Source organism: Cyclopterus lumpus, chromosome 25, assembly GCF_009769545.1.
Source record: "Cyclopterus lumpus isolate fCycLum1 chromosome 25, fCycLum1.pri, whole genome shotgun sequence".
Lineage (NCBI taxonomy): Eukaryota > Metazoa > Chordata > Actinopteri > Perciformes > Cyclopteridae > Cyclopterus > Cyclopterus lumpus.
The window spans coordinates 7,762,256-7,782,072 of NC_046990.1; the positions used below are offsets into that span (position 1 = coordinate 7,762,256).

Consider the following 19,817-nt stretch of genomic DNA (forward strand, 5'->3'; position numbering starts at 1 on the left):
ATAGTTCCCAGAATGTCATAACCAATATTGTACCATATACACAACCTCAGCCCATACGACTGCACCTTGTGCACGTAATCCAATCAAGTTCGTTTTTAATATTTTAAAATATTACTTAATATTCCACCATTATATATATATATATATATATATACACATATATACATACATACATATACATACACACACACATACATACAGGAAGGCTGAATAGCTGGAACACGATCTTAGATCATGGGGATGATTTGTTTCACTGAGGCGTCACATTGTGCATGTGTCACAATCTCCCAATTGGGCTCAGAATATGTGTCTCAGCCTTTATCTAAGAAGCCAACCAATGCCATTGAATGTCTTAAACAATGCCGCCATGGTCCATGTGTAGTGTTACCACGATGTCGGAGGGTTACGGCCAGTGCAGACTGCAGAACCTCTTTCAATTCTTTTCAAAAAGACGTTAGCACAAGGGACACAGAAGGTGAGATTAATGCTTTAATGTTTTCACTTTTAAAGGATGAAATTGGGCTTCAACAGGACTGAGAGGGTACCTCCCACCAAACCGTCACATAGAAAAGAGCTCTCCACTTCCACTCACTACGTCTTACTTGGCAACAGTTTGGCAGTTTAGAGAGAAAAGCTCACCGGAACACACCCGATACATTGAACACTGAGCTAATGCTGGTTTATTCAAAAGGCAGTATAATCATACATTTAAGAGGCAGAATATTAAAACGTATAGTGCTCAATGGCCCAAGGATATAGTGAGGGTCCTTTTCATAATGTTCAACACTACTGTAGGTTCCCCTGAGTGGCAGTGAAAACATATAGATACAAACCCTGTGAGGTTATAAAAACACCGGGACATAAAGTAAATGCCCATTGCTGTTGTGCTCCTGTAGGTCAGAGGTCGCCTCCAGCACCTGCCTGCTGGTATTTAACAAACTCGTGAAGCCACAATAAGAGAATACAGTTTCCATTTCAAACATTTGGCCACACACCTGGAAATGTTGCAAAGGGTCAGGACTCAATATACCAGCACCGACGATAACCCTGATATTAAAGAAATGAAACAATACACAAATAATATTCCCCTGTGACATTACTTTATATATTTGGTTATAAGCTCCTCCGCCACCTCGCTACACTCGTGCTTTCGAGCGGAATTCGTTCGGATAGAAGAGACACACAATAAACAAAGTTCAAGATGAATTTGACGGATTATAATTGTCTTTTTATCTCAAAATGCCTACAGATGTCGCGATAATGTCGTTATTGTGAACTCTTTCGGCCGCGATAATAGCTTTCTGCCCTTTTTCTCCCCTTAGAAAATGTTTTTGGGAGAGTTGTTCCCGTTTTGATGTGAGGCTCAAAGGTCAGAGAATCTGAGGGTCAAAGGTCAGAGGATGCCATATGCATACAGATTGTAAAGCCCTCTGAGAAGAGTTTGGATTTTGGGCTCTGCAAAAATAAACTGAATTGAATCGAAGTGGAAGCAGGAACTGAGCTCACGTTACTTAACTCGTCGAGGACTTAAAACTATAAACAAAACGAGATCCAGCAACGTCGTAAGTCGTTGGTTTGATCATGTGTGCGCTTGTATTTCTGGTTTTAAAAGCTTCCAGTACCCACAGTCACGATATCCACATTACTGATGACAGCTTATCAAAAACCTCATTGTGTAAACATTTTGTAAAACTGGTCAATCGATGAATTTGGTCATGAATATTATGATATTTGATTTTCTTCGATTTTCTCGCTCAGCCCTTAATCCAAACTGCGTGGACGTGCCGCGATTAGTGGCGACAATCAGTTGCACGCTTCCTTCTGCGTGGAGTTATCAACGCTGCAGGATGGTTGTTTGCTTGCAATTCTTCTGAAGGTTGAGGGTATGCTTTGTGGTTGACAACTTAGAAGGAAAACCGGAGACTGGTAAGTGGTGAGTGTGGGGAAAAGGGGAGTCAGGTGTCTGAACTTGGCTCTTATTGGAGTGAAATGCCTCTCAAGGAGGAGGCGAGACCCAGCAGACACGCAGAGGGCTGACTCTCCTTGCATTTTAAGACCGAGATCAATTTCCCTCCACTGAACGCAAATAGAAGACTGCTGTAAATCTGGAGACTTCATTCGTCCATCAGCCTAACTTGAATTGATAAAGGACATTGTGTTTTTTTTACAACAGCATTAGTTTATAATGCTGAACCTCGGTGTGAACATGCTGAGGCAATCCCTCCAGAGGCTGCTCCCCCTCCCCCTGTGAGAACCCACCGGCTGATCACATGTGCTCCGGATGGCTCTGCAGGCAGGAGATCATCTCTTGGACCGGCTTCCCCTCGAAGCAAATCTGATAGACCGCCGTGAACAGAGGGAACCTGGGGAGGGAGGATGGAGACAGTCAAAAGGAGGGGAAGGGGAGCATCCGGAAGCAGGCCGGAGCGAAGAACGTTCACACGCATCGAGGTGAAGACCTGTGCACAGACACCATATTTCAGGCTTGCCTAACCAGATGGAGTTTGTAGCTATACCGCAAAGTCGTGCGTGCGTTATCGGCGTTATCATCAGGAAGCATAGGGCGGAGGTATTCAGGTCCAACAATCGAGGATACGCTGCAACCGGCATACGAGGATACATTGCAACCGTCGTACGAGGATACGCTGCAACCAGCGTACGAGGATATGCTGCAACCGGCATGCGAGGATACGCTGCAACCAGCGTACGAGGATACGCTGCAACCGGCGTACGAGGATACATTGCAACCGTCGTACGAGGATACGCTGCAACCGGCATACGAGGATACGCTGCAACCGGCATACGAGGATACGCTGCAACCGGCATACGAGGATACGCTGCAACCAGCGTACGAGGATACATTGCAACCGTCGTACGAGGATACGCTGCAACCGGCATACGAGGATACGCTGCAACCGGCATACGAGGATACGCTGCAACCGGCATACGAGGATACGCTGCAACCGCCGTACGAGGATACGCTGCAACCGCCGTACGAGGATACGCTGCAACCGGCGTACGAGGATACGTTGCAACCGGCGAACGAGAATATGCTGCAACCGGCATACAAGGATACGCTGCAACCGGCGTACGAGGATACGCTGCAACCGGCGTACGAGGATACGCTGCAACCGGCGTACGAGGATACGTTGACAAACCAGCGTACGAGTATACGTTGCAACCGGCGTACGAGGATACGCTGCAACCGGCGTACGAGGATACGCTGCAACCGGCGTACGAGGATACGCTGCAACCGGCGTACGAGGATACGTTGTAACCGGCGTACGAGGATACGTTGTAACCGGCGTACGAGGATACGCTGCAACCGGCGTACGAGGATACGCTGCAACCGGCGTACGAGGATACGTTGTAACCGGCGTACGAGGATACGTTGTAACCGGCGTACGAGGATACGCTGCAACCGGCGTACGAGGATACATTGCAACCGGCGTACGAGGATACGTTGTAACCGGCGTACGAGGATACGTTGTAACCGGCGTACGACGATACGTTGCAACCGCTGCACGAGGATACGTTGGATGTTTGCCGCCGGACTGGTGTCCAGAGATACGTACTTGTCCACCAGGCCCTTCTGTTTGAGGATGTGGTAAACCTCGGCTGAGGTGGCAGGACCTTGCAGCTTCTGACCGTTCAGCATCTCCTTCTCCAGCTCCTCGATGCTCTGAGAGTGGTAGAATAGAAAGAAGAAGAAACATGACGCGTGCAGAGTGTTTCCAGGTCACGCTGAAGAGACCGAGATTGCTCGAGACCGAGACTCGGCGCTGAGCCTACTTTCCCCGTCTTCGAGAAGGCCTCCGCCACTCGCCGGTTGCGCCCGCCGTAGCACGTGGTGATGAGGTCGGCCACGCCGCAGCTCTCTAGGAAGATCGCCGTGGAGACGGCGCCGTTCTTGGAGAAGAGTTTGGCAAAGGCGATCATCTCCATCAGCCCCAGGCGGATCACAGCCGCCTTGGTGTTGTCGCCACACCGCAGCCCGTCGCAGAAGCCCGCGCCCACCGCCACGATGTTCTGCATAACAGATGTGGACAGCGGTGATGTCATCACTCCGAAGGTCACCATTATTTTATTCTGTTGCTCTGAGATCCTGTTTTTACTTGCCCCGTGATAATATAATGGCATAACAATGCAAGTGCACCCTTTCAAAAAGCAGCACAAAAATATCCTATTTTAATATCCAAAATAAATAAAAACACAAACAAAAGAAAGCATGATCACCATTTGCAACACTGTCGGTACTCGGAAAACTGATTCCCCCGATACACAATAATCCATATGTACAGAAAAACAGCGCTTTCTTGGGCTTCACGTGCGTTGTGTACCTTCAGAGCGCCACACAGCTCCACGGCGTCCGCATCATCCACCACTCTGATTCTGAAGTTTGGAGTCTGCAGCAGCTCTTTGAACAGCAGGCCGTTCTCCAGAATCCTACTGCCTACACGCACACACACACACACACACACACACACACACACACACACTTTTAAGAAAGCACGAGTCCTATTCATTTTTAATCCCACTTCTTAAAATAGAAACCGTACTTTCTGAAAACCAGCATCCAGACACAGCGTCAGCTCCAACACATCCGCTGTCATGTGTCGAGGATATGTCGACACTAGAGCCCTTCAATAACCTGTGGTGAGACCGTTTACTCAAGAAAAAGTCTTCATAGCTCAATGCATTTAAAATCAGACGGACTCATTCCAGAATATGCACCTTTCTTTATAACACGCATATTATTGGACTCGTACTATTTCCTCTGCAGGGAGACGATGTGTTTGGCTGTGTGTGCGTGAGTCTCTGTGCCCGTCTGTCTGTCCACAGCTGATCTAACAAAGTGGGATCCATCAGCCATATAATAATATCTCCTGCGCTCATTAATCTCTGTATGCTCAAGGACCTCGAGTGGTTGCAGTGATTCACGCCTTTTTGAAAATACATTTAATGGACCATTTTATTGACTCTACACTTCACCCACAAGGGGAGATTGATCAACAGCTGCTTCAGTTTGGATTATAAGTTGTTCCTCTCTTGATTTGTACGCCTCCGGAAGAAGGTTGTCGTCACGTGGGCCTTGTACATATTAATATCACCTTCAAATGACAAACTGAACCAAGAGAATTCGTTTTCTCATGTCGGGCGGAGGGGAGCTGCTCAGCTGAGTCCTGCTGTGTGTTTGGCTAACGGAGCTAAAACAAACAGCAGGACTGGCAGTTTGTGTCCAGAGGCTCTACACTCATGAGGTGTGACAGTCAACCGTCAGCCTCAAACATTCATATTATGGGCTGTTTTATTTATCCCATGTTAGAGTGACTGCACAGACACACGTGTCCCTCTCACCAATCGTGGTTTCGCAGAACTTCTCTGCAGCCACTTCGTTGGCAATGTTTGCTCCCATGAGGACGCTGACGTCGATGCCCATCTTCTCTCGGATGATGTCGGAGATGAGCTTCAGGCCCCCAGGACCAGCATCTATACCCTGGACAGAGAGAGAGAGGGAGAGAGAGGGTGGGGGGAGGGAGGTGAGGACTGGCTGATGAGCTTCAGGCCCCCAGGACCGGCATCTATACTGTAGAGTTGTAGTGGATTTTATATATTATACACTTGCACATGTAAATAAGAAAGTTTATGTTTTGAATTAATACATAAAGAAAGTTATGATAATTAATTTGGAAATTATGAGGAATATTCTGGAGGAATGTATTATAAAGCATAAGATGATCACTGTTTTATTATTCTGTTTGTTGATGACAAATGTAATGATTAACTGTATGATGCATGAGAATGAATGATGTTTTATTGTTTAGACAATAGTTGAAATGGATGCCTTTTATTCTGAAGGCAGGATTATTATTCTGGAGGGGGACCCTGACCCGGGAGTATTGGGTTAATGCCACGCACAGATCATTCTAAACTAAGAAGCCAGAACATTTTACAAGAGGAGAAGACACAGCGTCTCATCTTCCTCCCCGACTCCCTCTGCTACTCCTGATTTGGACTGAAATGAGTCTCTGGAGCATGAAAACAGTAACGCAGGTTCTGACTCACACACACACATGCACACGCACACAGTTGTGACGTTACATTTCACAGCTATAAGACTGTAGCGCTTTGAGGAAATGAAATGACAGATTTTTTAAAACCGTTAAAATGCCACTTATTAACAATCAAACATGATGTTCATATCTGCTATGAATGTTAAAAGTATCTCAACGGGGTATGATGACCCGAAAGTTGCCCATTTGGATGTATTGTGTTGTTATTAAATGCATATCAGCTCTGCAGCACTTGTATTCAGGTTGTTGCTATGACTACCTTTTGGCCAAATTTAGTTCTTAACTAGGTTTATAATGAATGCGATCGTCTTTTATTGAAAAAGAAGAACTCCCTTTTAAAGTAACTTTAAAGACATGGAAATGGAATATATTATAGTTCCTGATGCCGGATAAACCCAGTCTCTCCATCAAGGGCCTCTAAAGCAGCCTTTTGCCTGGAGAGAGCCGGGGATTCTTTCCTCCAACATGTACACACACACACACACACACACACACACACACACACACACACACACACACACACACACACACACACACACACACACACACACACACACACACACACACACACACACACACACACACACACACACACACACACACACACACACACACACACACACACACACACACACACACACACACACACACACACACACACACACACACACACACACACACGGGTCCCAGCGGGATGCAGCCGCCGGTCCCAACAGGCCCCCCCAGAGCTCTATAAAGTTCTATAAATAGCAGATTTCAGCAGATTTACAGCCACTTCCTCTCTGTGACACGACCATGAAACAGGTCCTTGTGAAAATGTGTGCGACTGCTAAACGATGTGTAAAGATAATGTTGCTTTGGTTTTTAATCTGTGTTTAGTGTTTTTGAAGTGCTAGTCATGTCAGCATTTTTTTGTTTTGCAATAACTTTGGTATCGCAATTCAATAAATTCAACACAAAATACTGTCCCTCAAGGGGCAGTTCAAGCCGAGAGACAAACAGAAACACACTGAAAATAAATGAAACACATGCACCACAAGTGAGTTGAATAAGGCATTTTGCCTCAAAAAAAAAAGAAGTGTGTTTTCAATCTGTTATTATATGAACAAAGAATAATTCTCACTTCACAAACTTCACCTGGAACCTGGTTCTTTCCCATAATCCAGGTTTTTGAGGCCCTCGTGACCAGACTCAGATCTGCATCCCAGAGACCCATGGGGGGACAACATGTACCCCCCCCCCTCCTCAGGATTCATTCTACTTCACCAATAGAGAAGTTATGTGAGAAGTAGTTGTGGCTGCTTCCTGCCTGCTTCATCGTAACTATTGGAACTATCCATGGTGCTGAAAACCATTCAACCTGCTGTTTAGGTGTATGTGTCAGCATGAGGAACACACACGGCAAGAGGGAAAATATATAATGTTGAATTCAATATTCCCGCAAATGCAGCGGTTATGTTTCCAAAAATGTTTTTTTATCAAAGTTCCCAATTGTGCTATAAATGCTCCTTTAAAAGCTGCCTAACAGGCTTCGTCGTCCACACAGGCTCACTGTGTCATATGTATTTATTATTTTATTGATTATTGTGTGACAGCAACTCTGCGTGAGTCAGAGAACGATACCTTGATGAGCGTGATCCCCCGAGCTTTGGCGGAGACGCAGCCCACCATCTCGTCGCAGAGGTTCCGGATGAACTGGTGGGGGACCACGAACACCAGCAGGTCGGCTCCCCGCGCGGCATCACGCAGCTTTGGGACGGCCACCTGTGAGGGGAAACCAAAAAGGGACGAGGATGAGAACGCCTGTGAGCAGATTTGGATGTTAAATGGACTTAAATGTCCTGGAAGCCAGCTTCAAAGCTCTGCAGAGCTCAGAAAGGTCATCACAGCTAGAAGAACCCTCCCCCTGATCTCTCACCACGTTCTCGGGCAGTTTGTATCCGGGCAGGTACTTGACGTTCTCGTGCTCCGTGTTGATGATGTCGGAGAGCTTCCTGCCGTCCACGTTCTCCTCGAACACCCACATGTTCACCGTAGTGGCAAAACGCAGCAATGTGGCATTGTTCCCGATTATCCGGGCGATGGCCGAGCCCCTGCAACCAAGGCAGAGGTCAAGAGGTCAGCTAGCTTTGCCTTGCTATGCACGTTTAGCCCCCTAACCCACCCTAAATATGTCGGTGAATAGCTTCTTGTGAATTTACGTGGCCAACCTCCGGTTCTGCTGAGTGTAGCCGATGGAAACATCCCATTTGCTTTTCTGTGGAGGGAACCAATGCAATGCTAACTTCTGGGTTGGCCTCCAAAAACACGTCATCCTGCAGCCCTCTATGGTTATTACCACCACACACAGTCCGGCAAGAGTCCAGTCAGGCTCCGAACTACACCATCAACGTAAGTGTGGTTGCACTGGGGGCCGCAGAGCGAGCGGCCCTACAAAGATGTGCTGGGCAGCGAGGGGGCCCTAAGTGATTCAAGCTCCAATAAAACCACCTCCGGCACTGCCATCTGCCCTTCTGCAAGGCTTTCAGGCAGTAGCAATAAAATAACATGCATCATTTGGTATTTTTGTCAATATACAGATATGCAATGATGATTGCTGGGAAATGTATTTGAGGATGTCCAACGTCAAGGCTCCACTACATCACGTGACGACACACGGGAGCCCGTCGACCTGTGCAGCCTGACGCCTGGGAATGAGCGCTCCTCAGACCGTGGAGCGCCGAGTCCCCGGTCCCCGGTCACAACACCCTCCCGGCCCGCCGGATAGCTTACCAGTTCCCGGAGCCGACTATGCACACTTTGAGCGGGGAGGCCATCGGTGATGCTCCCTGCGTTCAGGCGTGCTCTCTCGTGACTCCTCCCCGCCGGCTGGAACGTGCGTGTGGGGCTACAAAGGAGGCAGGTGCGTCCTCTTCTGATGACGTCGTTGCATGGACAAGCCTGTCGGAAGTTGTAGTTTTCTCGCATGTTGACGTAAACGGCAGCCTCCAGATTACGTAACAGGGCGATTTAATGATTAATAATGACTACCGTCATTTGTAATGAACACTGGTTATGATTTATAATACTTGTGCAGCAGAGATGATGTTTTCATGATGAATATAATAGAAACTCCTTGTTCTGAACGGAATGCATTGATCCCCGAGGCTCTGCAGACACAGCAGTGTGTCTTTATTGAAGGAACAGGTTGTATCACTTTATCAACACCACGTGCTAGATGCAATTGACAAATTAAACTTGTAATAGTTGGATTCCCCGTTGCTTACTCTAGATTATTGGAATTATTTGTGTTTCATTATAATAATTGCATTCTTACAATATATTGTTTCATTATTCCATATGCAAAAGGGGTTGGATAATGTCTATATTATATATATTATCTATAGCCTAACTTTACGGTTGATAAATCAGAACCAACCTGCACGGAGGAAGATAAAGATATTTTCTAAATTAAAAGGAGTATCGGTGCACATACTTTCTGATATCTTTCAGCTTTGTTTCTTTCATAGTATAAATACACAAGCTCTCTCAGGTTTTACTGCATTACTGATTTCCTTGTTGTCGGCTGGGGAGTATCCCGGGCTGGGGGGGAGGGACCAACTCGGGATTTCCAAAATAAAAAACGCAATGACGTCAGAGAGAGGCAGAGAGAGAGGCAGAGAGAGAGAGAGAGAGAGAGAGAGAGAGAGAGAGAGAGAGAGAGAGAGAGAGAGAGAGAGAGAGAGAGAGAGAGAGAGAGAGAGAGAGAGAGAGAGAGAGAGAGAGAGAGAGAGAGAGAGAGAGAGAGAGAGAGAGAGAGAGAGAGAGAGAGAGCGAGAGAGAGAGCGCGCGCGCTCCGCAGTGAAACAGTCCGAGTATCCCTCCAGTCTGTAAACAGGGTCACAGCAGGCTGGAGGAAAGCTCCACTTGTGTCGCGTGGCTCACTCTCTCTCAGCGCTGCATCACTTTGCCTTCAAATATCTCTCTCTCTCTCTCTCTCTCTCTCTCTCTCTCTCTGGGTCTCTGTCTCTCGCTCTCTGCTTCTCAAGTGGAAACGAATCCAGGGCATCCAGCGAGCCAGCAGCATGAACCGGCCGGCGCGCCAGGAGAGCCCCGCTTGGAGTCCCTGCAGGAGGCAGCAGCAGCAGCGGGTCGGCCAGCCGCGCAACCTGGCTGCGGGGGACCAGGGAGTCGGGTCCGGGTCCGGGACCTCCAAGGACGTCGGCGAGGGGTCGGCTCCCTCAATTCACAAGCCGGCCCGTAGCAAGCGGCACCTGGAGGGGGTCCTGAAGAAATACACGAACCCGCTCCAGGGCTGGCAGAGCAGGTAGGTCACGGACAAAGTGTGTTATCACGTTTGGAGTCGCTGTGCAGTTCAATCTAGTTTATGACCCCAACCTTGTAATCTTACTCATAACTCACACGGGGGCCATATGTTCCACCCCAATATATCACTTTCAAACTTATTATTGTGAATGTTTGAAAACTTTATTTTCTAAATTGTATATGATTTCAAATGTGTCGTCCCAGATATATTGAGTTCATCGAATTCATCTGCAGTGTCAGTTTTTTGACACAACGCTATTCATATATTCTTTTTTTGAAGAACGTTCAATAATAAACAACTTCTTGGGAACATGCACATAATCTGTGGACCGGGTCAATTAAATCATCAGGTCATACATCCACCCTGTGTGTGTGTGTGTGTGTGTGTGTGTGTGTGTGTGTGTGTGTGTGTGTGTGTGTGTGTGTGTGTGTGTGTGTGTGTGTGTGTGTGTGTGTGTGTGTGTGTGTGTGTGTGTGTGTGTGTGTGTGTGTGTGTGTGTGTGTGTGTGTGTGTGTGTGTGTGTGTGTGTGTGTGTGTGTGTGTGTGTGTGTGTGTGTGTGTGTGTGTGTGTGTGCATCCTTACATTCATTCAGTCTGAACCTGCTTCGATGGCTCAGGGAGGAGATGCGGGGGTGGGAGTCCCAGAAACACTGAGTGAGTCATCCAGGATCAGGAAAGCCCTGCCCTGCTCTCCTCTCCTCTCCCGGTGTGAGTGTGAGCAGTGGTGGTGGATGTGCGAGTGGCAGCGTTTTTGAATAGTTTTCTGGATCAGATACTGCATCTGACCAGTTCATCATTCATCAGTGGACATACTTAAAACAAACTGGTAGGGTTTGACCTGTTAGATGAGAGGAAGTGCTTCTGTTTAAAAAAACAACAACACATTACTAGAAGCAAATGAGTATGCATGTCACAGTCATTGCTTCTTTATTTGTTTACGTGCGCCAGGAATTGATGGTCTCTCCGCTGATTTTTTTTCAAGCGCTTCTGGAGTATACTCGGACCAGATTTGCTTTTAGTTTTTCTGCAATGTTTCAGAACAGGATCTCTTCCTGTCTCCTTCAGCGAGCGATGCTTTGTCTGCTGCCAAAGAAAGGAGAGGAGACCTGGCTTTACTGAGGAACTGGAGGCCAGTAGCTCTCCTCCTGTACGGATTATGAGGTGCTATCCTTTCAAACAAACTCAAGGTCATCCTGGAAGTGGTAGTACATACCGATCAGACATATTGTGTACCAGACAGGAACAGTAATTTAAACCTGGGGATTGTGTCACTGGATCAGGAGAAAGCCTTCGTCAGGGTGGTTTTCTGGCTTGGGTTGGTTTATTGTACTGAGGTGCTCAAATGTTTGTACAGCGAGGGATTAGACAAGTATGTCCTATACCAGGTCAACTCTATAGCCTAGCTATTGAACCCTTGCTGTGCAGGTTGAGAGGTCGACTCGGTGGTCTCTCACTGCCGGGGTCCTCCAATCTCGATCGATCTCCTACTGTATCTGCTTATGCAGATGATATGAGAGTTGTTTTTATTTATTTATTTTCATGGCTGAACTGATATGATGACAGTGGTTTTGTGCCTCCCTGCATATGGAGCAATAAACGGACTTTGAAAACCAAAACCTCTCCTCACTCTCCCACTGTCCTGGTGGATCGATAGGAGGGCCATCCAAACGTGTAATGAGCTCCATGATCACATTTTGACAGCGTAGGGAATAGGCTTACTTCCCCACACACACACACACACACACACACAGCTGACCTGGACTCAGAAACACAGTTGTGTGTTTAAATATCCCCATGATTTATGAAGCCCTGGATCTGTGCTTTCCTTTTGCGTTCTGGAGACGGACGGTGTCACGTTTGTACCGCCGAAAGTGATTGTTGCTTTATTGTTGTTTCTCAGTCCGTCGGAGTCGATTCAGCTGTTGTTATGTGTTGTGACGGAGAGTTATAGCTGCTTTCGGGGCGGCTGCCAAACCAGATTAACAATGGGGTCTCTGGGAGTCTTTTTCAGTTCTGATTTTTCCATGATAAGAAGAAATGGTCCCAAACGGAACCCCTCGGGGTTACAGACATGCTCAAAACACGGCTAAGCAGGCTTCCATGTACTTAAAATATAAATATAATATAATCACGTAAAAATATATAGTCTAATAGAACATGTTTATATATTAAGATGCCCCTATGAACCTTGTTAGGCGTTTTTATCCACCTCCTCATTGTGTTTCTTCCCTGCAATCCTGTGGACGTCGTCCAGCCGGTAGCGACGTTCACTTTGCCCTAACCCTGCTTGACGGAGTTATCCATGTGTGTCCTGGTGTTCCCATGTTTTCTGAATTTTAGGACTAGTTTAGCACCCGTCTTTACAGAAGCTTCCAAACCTTCCTGGTGTACCAGTCTTTACAGAAGCTTCTAAACCTTCCTGGTGTACCAGTCTCTTCAGAAGCTTCCAAACCTTCCTGGTGTGTACCAGTCTCTACAGAAGCTGCTTCCCTTTCAGCCAGTCTGTTGTCTTCTTAAGTCAGGTTGATCTGGGCCCAGTTGTTTTACCCGTAGTTTCTCTGCCAAATGTCTTCTCTCAAACGGGTCTTGGAGGAGAGATTTTACCGGGTCGGGTCTTCTTGGAAGAGAAGTGCTCGTGCTCGCCGTTGTCATGTCGTTAAAATAGCGCCTGGCTTTGGACCAAACGACTTTGGCCCAAAGCTGAATCTATTTTAGGACGCTGATTGGCTAAATTGTACGTCTCTCATGTATATCTTTAATCAGTAATTGGCTAAACTGCTTCTTAGAGCCGCTTCTTCTGGGCCAAATCGATTTGGCCCCAGCGTAGCTGAGACACTCAGACAGGCGGAGAGGACGTGCAGTAAAAGCATATATCTTCCGCAGATATCCTATTTTACAAATATTACTGGGTATATTCCATTTAAAAAACACACATATTGACAATTTGTATAATTTATTATTATATTAATAATATAAATTATGATATTATATATATTCTTTTGTGGCTTAAGGTGGGGCCAGGCCCCATGGCCCTCTATTGGCCAGCCGCCACTGAATAAAAGCCTGAATTGTATCTGCGTTTTTTCTTCAAACGTTGAACTTTGAACCAGCGTGACAGACAGAGAGCACTAAGCTCCTAATATGTCACCAACCTAATTGCCACCTCTCCCTGCCCACCTTGCTCCTTTGCTTAGTATATGGGAGTGTCTATGATACTGTATGTGAAAAATATGTCCGTCTTACTTAAAATTCTGTCTCATCTCTGTCTCTCTTCTTTTGTTGATCAGAGACTTTTTCCTTGTCAATTATTTTCCCACTCTATATTTACTTTATCCTTTCTCCTAAATATTGCTATCTATCTCTCTGTCCCCCCCCCCCCCCCCCCCCCCCCGGCTGCTATCTAAGTGAACTGTTTTTCAGGTGTCCGTGCTTCCAGGAGCCCTAACGTGATGGATAGATTTAGTGCCTCAGTGAGGGTCACATGGCCTAATGGTTGGCTGGACAGCTCTCTGACAGACGAGTGAAGATCAATGCACTCACCGAGCTGTTCATTTAGCTCCTATTTCACCTTCCAGTGTTCATTAAAGGAGACAGCGTGCATGATATCTGCATTCTAGGCCTCCAACTGGTCCAGGCCAATGGTCTGCTTCCTGGGCTGGTTTCATTACACTGAAGTCAGTTCCTGTCCCTTTTGTGAACTCTGACTCATTTGTCACATACTTAAATACATATATATATATATATACTACGCCACTTCCGGAGTTACTTCAACCCAAATGTTGTCACGTAACTTCTGTATTTAAGTAACACTTTCTTTTAAACTCAAACGTTGACTTATTTGTTGATGCAACTGAGGCTGACACTTTGGGCAGATAACTGCTGAGCCACACACACAGTGGACAGGACGAATCCTGCATTCATTCAAAATACGGCACCTTCCCCGCAGGGTTGTTGTGGAGGTTCGGGTCTCTTATTCAACATGTCATTATGCTCCGCCATGCTCCCCCCCCCCCCCCATACAGATATAGATTCACGCTGCTTTATGCTTGTGTTGCTGATCACTGACATTCTGGAAAAGAGAGGAGATCTAAGTTGGATCCACGTGTCCCTGCACAGTCACATACTGGCAGTGAAGCTGAGGAAACAGATTGCTGTGTGAAAACACATTTAAATTATTCATAGTGGCCTCTTTCTTCTCATCGCCTTGGTATCCTTGTCTTATAGTAAACCGTGTGCTTTTTATTCTCTCTACCCATGGAGCACCCGTTAGCTCTCTTCATCATCCATCCCAGCCAGTTTTGTTTCATGTGTTCCCGAGTCAGAGAGTAATAGAAAAGAGCGGAGTTGTGAATATGTCTGGACCACATACAGTATATGGTCCCTGCACACACACAGTAGAATTAAGTTTTCAAAAGGTTTCTGTAATTTATATTTTAAAATCCAGCCCTTATTGTAATTGAAATGAGTATTTGTTATTTAGAACTAATCCAGTAACATTTTAAATCTAAAAATGAATTTTGTTGGGATATTATTCAATTGAACGTTCCTTATTTCATTTGGCAGTCAGTAGTTGCCGACATACAGACGTTAATACAACTGTTAAGCTTCTTTCATATGTATAAGGGACTAAACCACAGAACAAGCTGGACATATTGTGATGTTCTGGACCTTTTCATGAGAACACTCTCTCGAACTGGACCTCGATGGACATTAATTGAATGCCCTCTCTGTCCCGACCTCTCTCCATCTCATGTTTCCATCTCTTTATGTCTCTATCACTTTCTCCTCCTGCAGATATTTTGTTATGGACCCAGAGGTTGGCCAGCTCCAATATCATCTGAATGAACTCTGTAAAAGCCAGCGACCTGCCAGAGGGTCTCTGCCTCTTCTTGGAGCAATGGTGGTCTCCTGCGACGAGTATCCCTACATGTTTACCATTCAGTCCACTACTGGGGATGCCTACAAACTCAGAGGTAAGAGAATGGGTCTTTCTGTCTTTTGGAGAAAGAGATTTTCTCTCATAAGATTGGAAAATGGCCAAAGATGGCCATTCTGTAACTCAGCAATGTTGCTGTCCCTGTGATTTGTTGTGTGGGAACCAGCATCTCAATAAAGGTCTGCAGCTTTGCTCCCTTATGGATGGTAAAGCAAAGTGTGCCACACAGCCACACAAGAGTGCCATCTCTGCTGTGTGTGTGTGTGTGTGTGTCTATTGGTGTGTGTGTCTGACACGTGAAGAATACTGGGTGATTGCTTGACCACAGAGGTCACAGGATTCCCGTGGTCCTGTCAGAGTTGTATGAGTTGCCACTCTCCATCTGTGACAGCCGTAATTTCCTGTTCACGCTCTTCTCGGCTGTCTCCATCTCCCTCTCGCCCTCCTTCTCACTCTCTCTCTTTGTCACAATGATGGCTTTCTGAAGTCATCATTGGATATTTTTATCCCTCCTCCTCTGTGTAACCTCACAAAGGTTTCTTTTCTTTCTCATCGGCAGAAAATTAAAGATGCAACCAATTCCGACTACATTTGTCTTCTCTCGTCTTGTTTGTGAGACCTTTTTAAATTCCCTGTGAGGGTGGTTTGTTGTTCACACAAAAAAAATGTCTCTTTAGCTGACTTACATGTTACAACGTTACAAAAGAGTAACATGGCAGAGAATGTGCTGAACGTGTGGAAAGAAATTACAGTCCATGTTAGCAACTCAGCCCTGGGAAAAGCCTGGGGGGGCTTTTCCAAAGGCATTGTCAAGTTAAAAGAGCTGGAAGAAGGATATTTACCAGGCCTTGCTTGCCTGGATAATGCATGTGCGATCAATCCAAAGGTGGAGAAACTCCCTTTCTTATCACAAGAAAAGGAATATCCAATGGCTCATGGTTTAAGGAGGAAAACGTTGTCCTCCATAACTCCCCATTTGGGTACTTTGCCAGGTTTGTGTTCCACAGACTCATCTGATGTAGAGACATTTCTAAATAAATACTTGGCATGCGATTAGAAATAAAGCCTTCAGTGTCATTCTTTCTGGACACGTGCGCATTACTTTAAGCCTGGCCAGATGGATTCATGTGTGATCTCCAGCTCCGCGGCCATTTTTTCCGTTTTTTCCAAATCCCTTTTTTTTATCAAGAGCACGATAATTTCAGAGATTATTTTCCGCGGTTCATACATTTTTACATGTTGTTGTATTGCGTCAGACAAATGCTTCTTTGCGAAGTCGGGAAGGATTTGCCTCAAATTTTTAAGTAGGAACTTTTTTCTAGTCGGAGGTCAGAAGTTTTAGAGCTCCGAGTTGTTTGGAATGCAGCCTTGAACCCTATTGATGTAACCTGAAAAGTGCTTGAGGCTGCAAGGACTCTAAACGGTAGAATAGGAATGGGAGAGCACTTTTCAACATATCACACTAACCTGACGACACCATTGTGGGTTTGGGACTTTTTGTTTTTTACAACCACCAAATTTAGATTTGTGCACATGGAAGTCTCAGGTTGTGACAGACAGACAGACATATATATATATATATTTTAGGATTTCACCTGCAGTCGGAGGTGGGCCAAGACCAGCCTCTCCAGCACCTTCATCACATGTGATGTGACGATGAATGGCATATACACATTAAACACCCTAACATAGCCAGTTAGATTATTTGAAATACAAACAGTTTCACTCCATTCAACTTCAAGCCTCTGTGATTCTTCCGCACGTTGGTTGTGGAGGTTATTTGCATGACACAAGGACTTTACGAAACAGCGTAGTTTATTTTAATTCCCTGTACCCCCACTTTTTTTCTCTCTCTTGGGAAATGGATAATTGTCTTGAGTTTCCAATTAGAATCATAACCACTTTCACACACCCATTAGAAGTGTGGAGTGCTTTAATAAAAAGCCTGGCAGGCCATGTTCTAAATTGAGAGGAAGTTAAGGACTTGGGCAAGTTGGAGTGCAATTGTTCGGTCCCGAGCAAGGCTCTTGGGTACCACCAGACCCGAGCTCACGTACCACTACAGTTGTGGAATCTAATAATAGTATCTGGGGCAGCAAGACAGGAAATCGCAATGAAAGATCGGCACCCATGTTCCGGTTCTTTGATGGGGGCCTTTTTGGACCCCGATGGAGCTCTGTACATACGGCCTTGGGTGCACACACAATACCTGTTAGTGTCAGCGCTGTTTTAGGTGCTTTCCTGAAATGTGTTGACAATCAAACGGCAGCCCTGCCCTTTAACAGAACACACTCACTGTAGCCGGCACAACCTTCGATGTGCAGGTTATTTCAGGAAACACTCATTTTGATGCCGCGTCTCTGTTTTCTGTTCCTGTTAGCGCTGGACGCCCAGGAGCAAGAGTTGTGGATGACTCAGCTCCAGCTGTGTTCCCGACGCCACTCTGAAAGCAGCGCTAAGGTATTCACACACACACACACACACACACACACACACACACACACATACACACACACACACACACACACACAGGCACACACACACACTCCTCTTCTCGTCAGTTATTCCAAATGTACAGAGAAGTGTACATTTGGCCAGACAGGTTTGGTTTCTGGACATAATGGAGCCAGACTACATTTCCATCCACTAGATGCTCCAGTTCAGCTGCTCATTACGGCGAGGTTCTTCTTATTCAGCATTCCAGTGCTGCTTTACTCCTCTGTTCTCAAACAGATGAACCACCAGCCGGGATGTCACTAATGGTTTGTGCTCCCGGCCACCATTTTGCACTCTCAGGTACATTAAAGGTAATGCGTATTCTGGGTTATGATGTGTGCTGTGACATTAAAAGATAAGAGCATTTTTTGTCTCCTCTAAATGGACAAGCTTCAGAAACACACACTCGCTGTGTGCTTTGATGCTGTTAGTTTTCTCACTACACTAAATTACACAATTTACCGCTCGGCTCCATCTCACTGCTGAAAGCCTCCAAACAGAAAATCCGAGAGCGTAATACCTTCTGCACATCTTGGTTGGTTTGTTGTGCTTCTGCATGGGCTTACGTCGATATGTGTCAGGTTTTGTTAAATACATGCTCTCAATAGCTTCAGAGTATGACATACAGCCTGTCACACAATGTTTGTGGGTGGAAGAAGACAGTTTACAGTGCATGAAACATGGCGGATGCAACAGTGACATCACGCCAGGTATGGCAGAAAATATCAGGAAAGGTAAACAGCATATATCCAACTAATGGGTAAACAGTTAAAATAGTCTAAATGCACACAGAAATAAGAAATCCCTGCCTTGCTCCATTTAAATGGTGTCTGTGTCGCCTTGAGTCTTCCTCAAGGTAAGCTCATCAGGAAGAAAGAAATGTACACTTTTATTCATCCCCGTGGGAAATTCTCTGCATTTGACCCATCCTTATTTATTATGGAGCAGTGGGCTGTAGTGAAGCACCCGGGAAGCAACTGGGGGTTCAGAGTCTTGCTCAAGGACACTTTGACATGAACTATGGGGAGAGCGGGGATGGAACCGGCTCGATCACGGCCTTCTAAATGCAGAGAGAGAGAGAGAGAGAGAGAGAGACGGTTTCTGCTTGCAATAATTCACACAAAGGGTCTAAAATAAGTGTATGCATGTGTCTCATAGTATTTATAGATGGAAGACACCTCCACTACCTCCCACTGTACAAAAATGAAGTCCAAATATCCTGGATACGGACGCGGGCGGCCATCATGTGCTTTTGACGTCATTTGGAGCCTGGAGTCAGTAGTGATCGGAGAGACCAGTCACAGTATCGACACACATATGCCTGAGCCAATCACAAGCCACGCACAGCCAAAGCGTGTTAGCATGAGAGCCACTTAGCTGCTGCGTTAGCACTAACCATAACATCTCTATAAATACATTTATGATCTATCATATATCCATCCATCCATCCATCCATCAATCTATCCATCAATCTTGACAGCTTCACGAAGTTCTTTAATTTTTTTTAAAGCACAAGGTGCACCTTTGGGTCACCCAATATTTTGCCTAAACCAAAAGTCCTTGTAGCACATGCATGACAGCTTTATGAACGGTTATGTCGTCTGTCTCCAGTGTCAAAGTCCGACACTTTGTACACGTCTGTACAATTTTCTGTGCTGAAACAATGTCAGAAAAAACGTCTGCAAAACAAACAACAAACACCCACTGCTGTAGTTTTTCTAGTGAAAACCGTTACGAAGATGTATTGGTGCATCTATTTTCCTTTTGGATCCCGTCCAAATTGTTACGGTAGCTAATTACCACTATTACTATTATAAAATCATAAATCCTTCCTAGTTCCTCCATCAACATGTCGACTCTCTGGCTGCCAGGTGGGAGATGGGTGAGGTTGCATCGTGAGAGAGAGGATGAGGTCTCATGTTCCTCTCCTATTACACTGTGAGATCGGAAATAAGCCTCATGAGGGATGTGAAGTATACATTTTGTTTCATGAAGGGATATGAAG

General features: G+C 45.8%; 2 protein-coding genes across 2 annotated transcripts in view; one reads left to right on the top strand and one right to left on the bottom strand.

Annotated features, from left to right (window-relative positions):
- Nucleotides 1-476: 476 nt before the first annotated feature.
- Nucleotides 477-8,990, bottom strand: gpd1l (glycerol-3-phosphate dehydrogenase 1 like). The gene is made up of 8 exons (XM_034529222.1): nt 8,847-8,990; nt 7,993-8,167; nt 7,698-7,838; nt 5,359-5,497; nt 4,341-4,453; nt 3,793-4,029; nt 3,576-3,682; nt 477-2,363 (listed from the first exon to the last, which is right to left on the bottom strand). Exons 1-8 carry the CDS (start codon nt 8,888-8,890, stop codon nt 2,267-2,269), a joined length of 1,053 nt encoding a protein of 350 aa, XP_034385113.1. The 5' UTR covers nt 8,891-8,990; the 3' UTR covers nt 477-2,266.
- A 1,148-nt stretch (nt 8,991-10,138) lies between these two features.
- Nucleotides 10,139-19,817, top strand: part of osbpl10b (oxysterol binding protein-like 10b) — a 28,423-nt gene continuing 18,744 nt past the window's right edge. The window contains exons 1-3 of the mRNA XM_034528496.1: nt 10,139-10,380; nt 15,175-15,353; nt 17,697-17,776. Coding sequence (XP_034384387.1) covers nt 10,139-10,380; nt 15,175-15,353; nt 17,697-17,776 — 501 coding nt within the window. The remainder of the gene's footprint in view (nt 10,381-15,174; nt 15,354-17,696; nt 17,777-19,817) is intronic.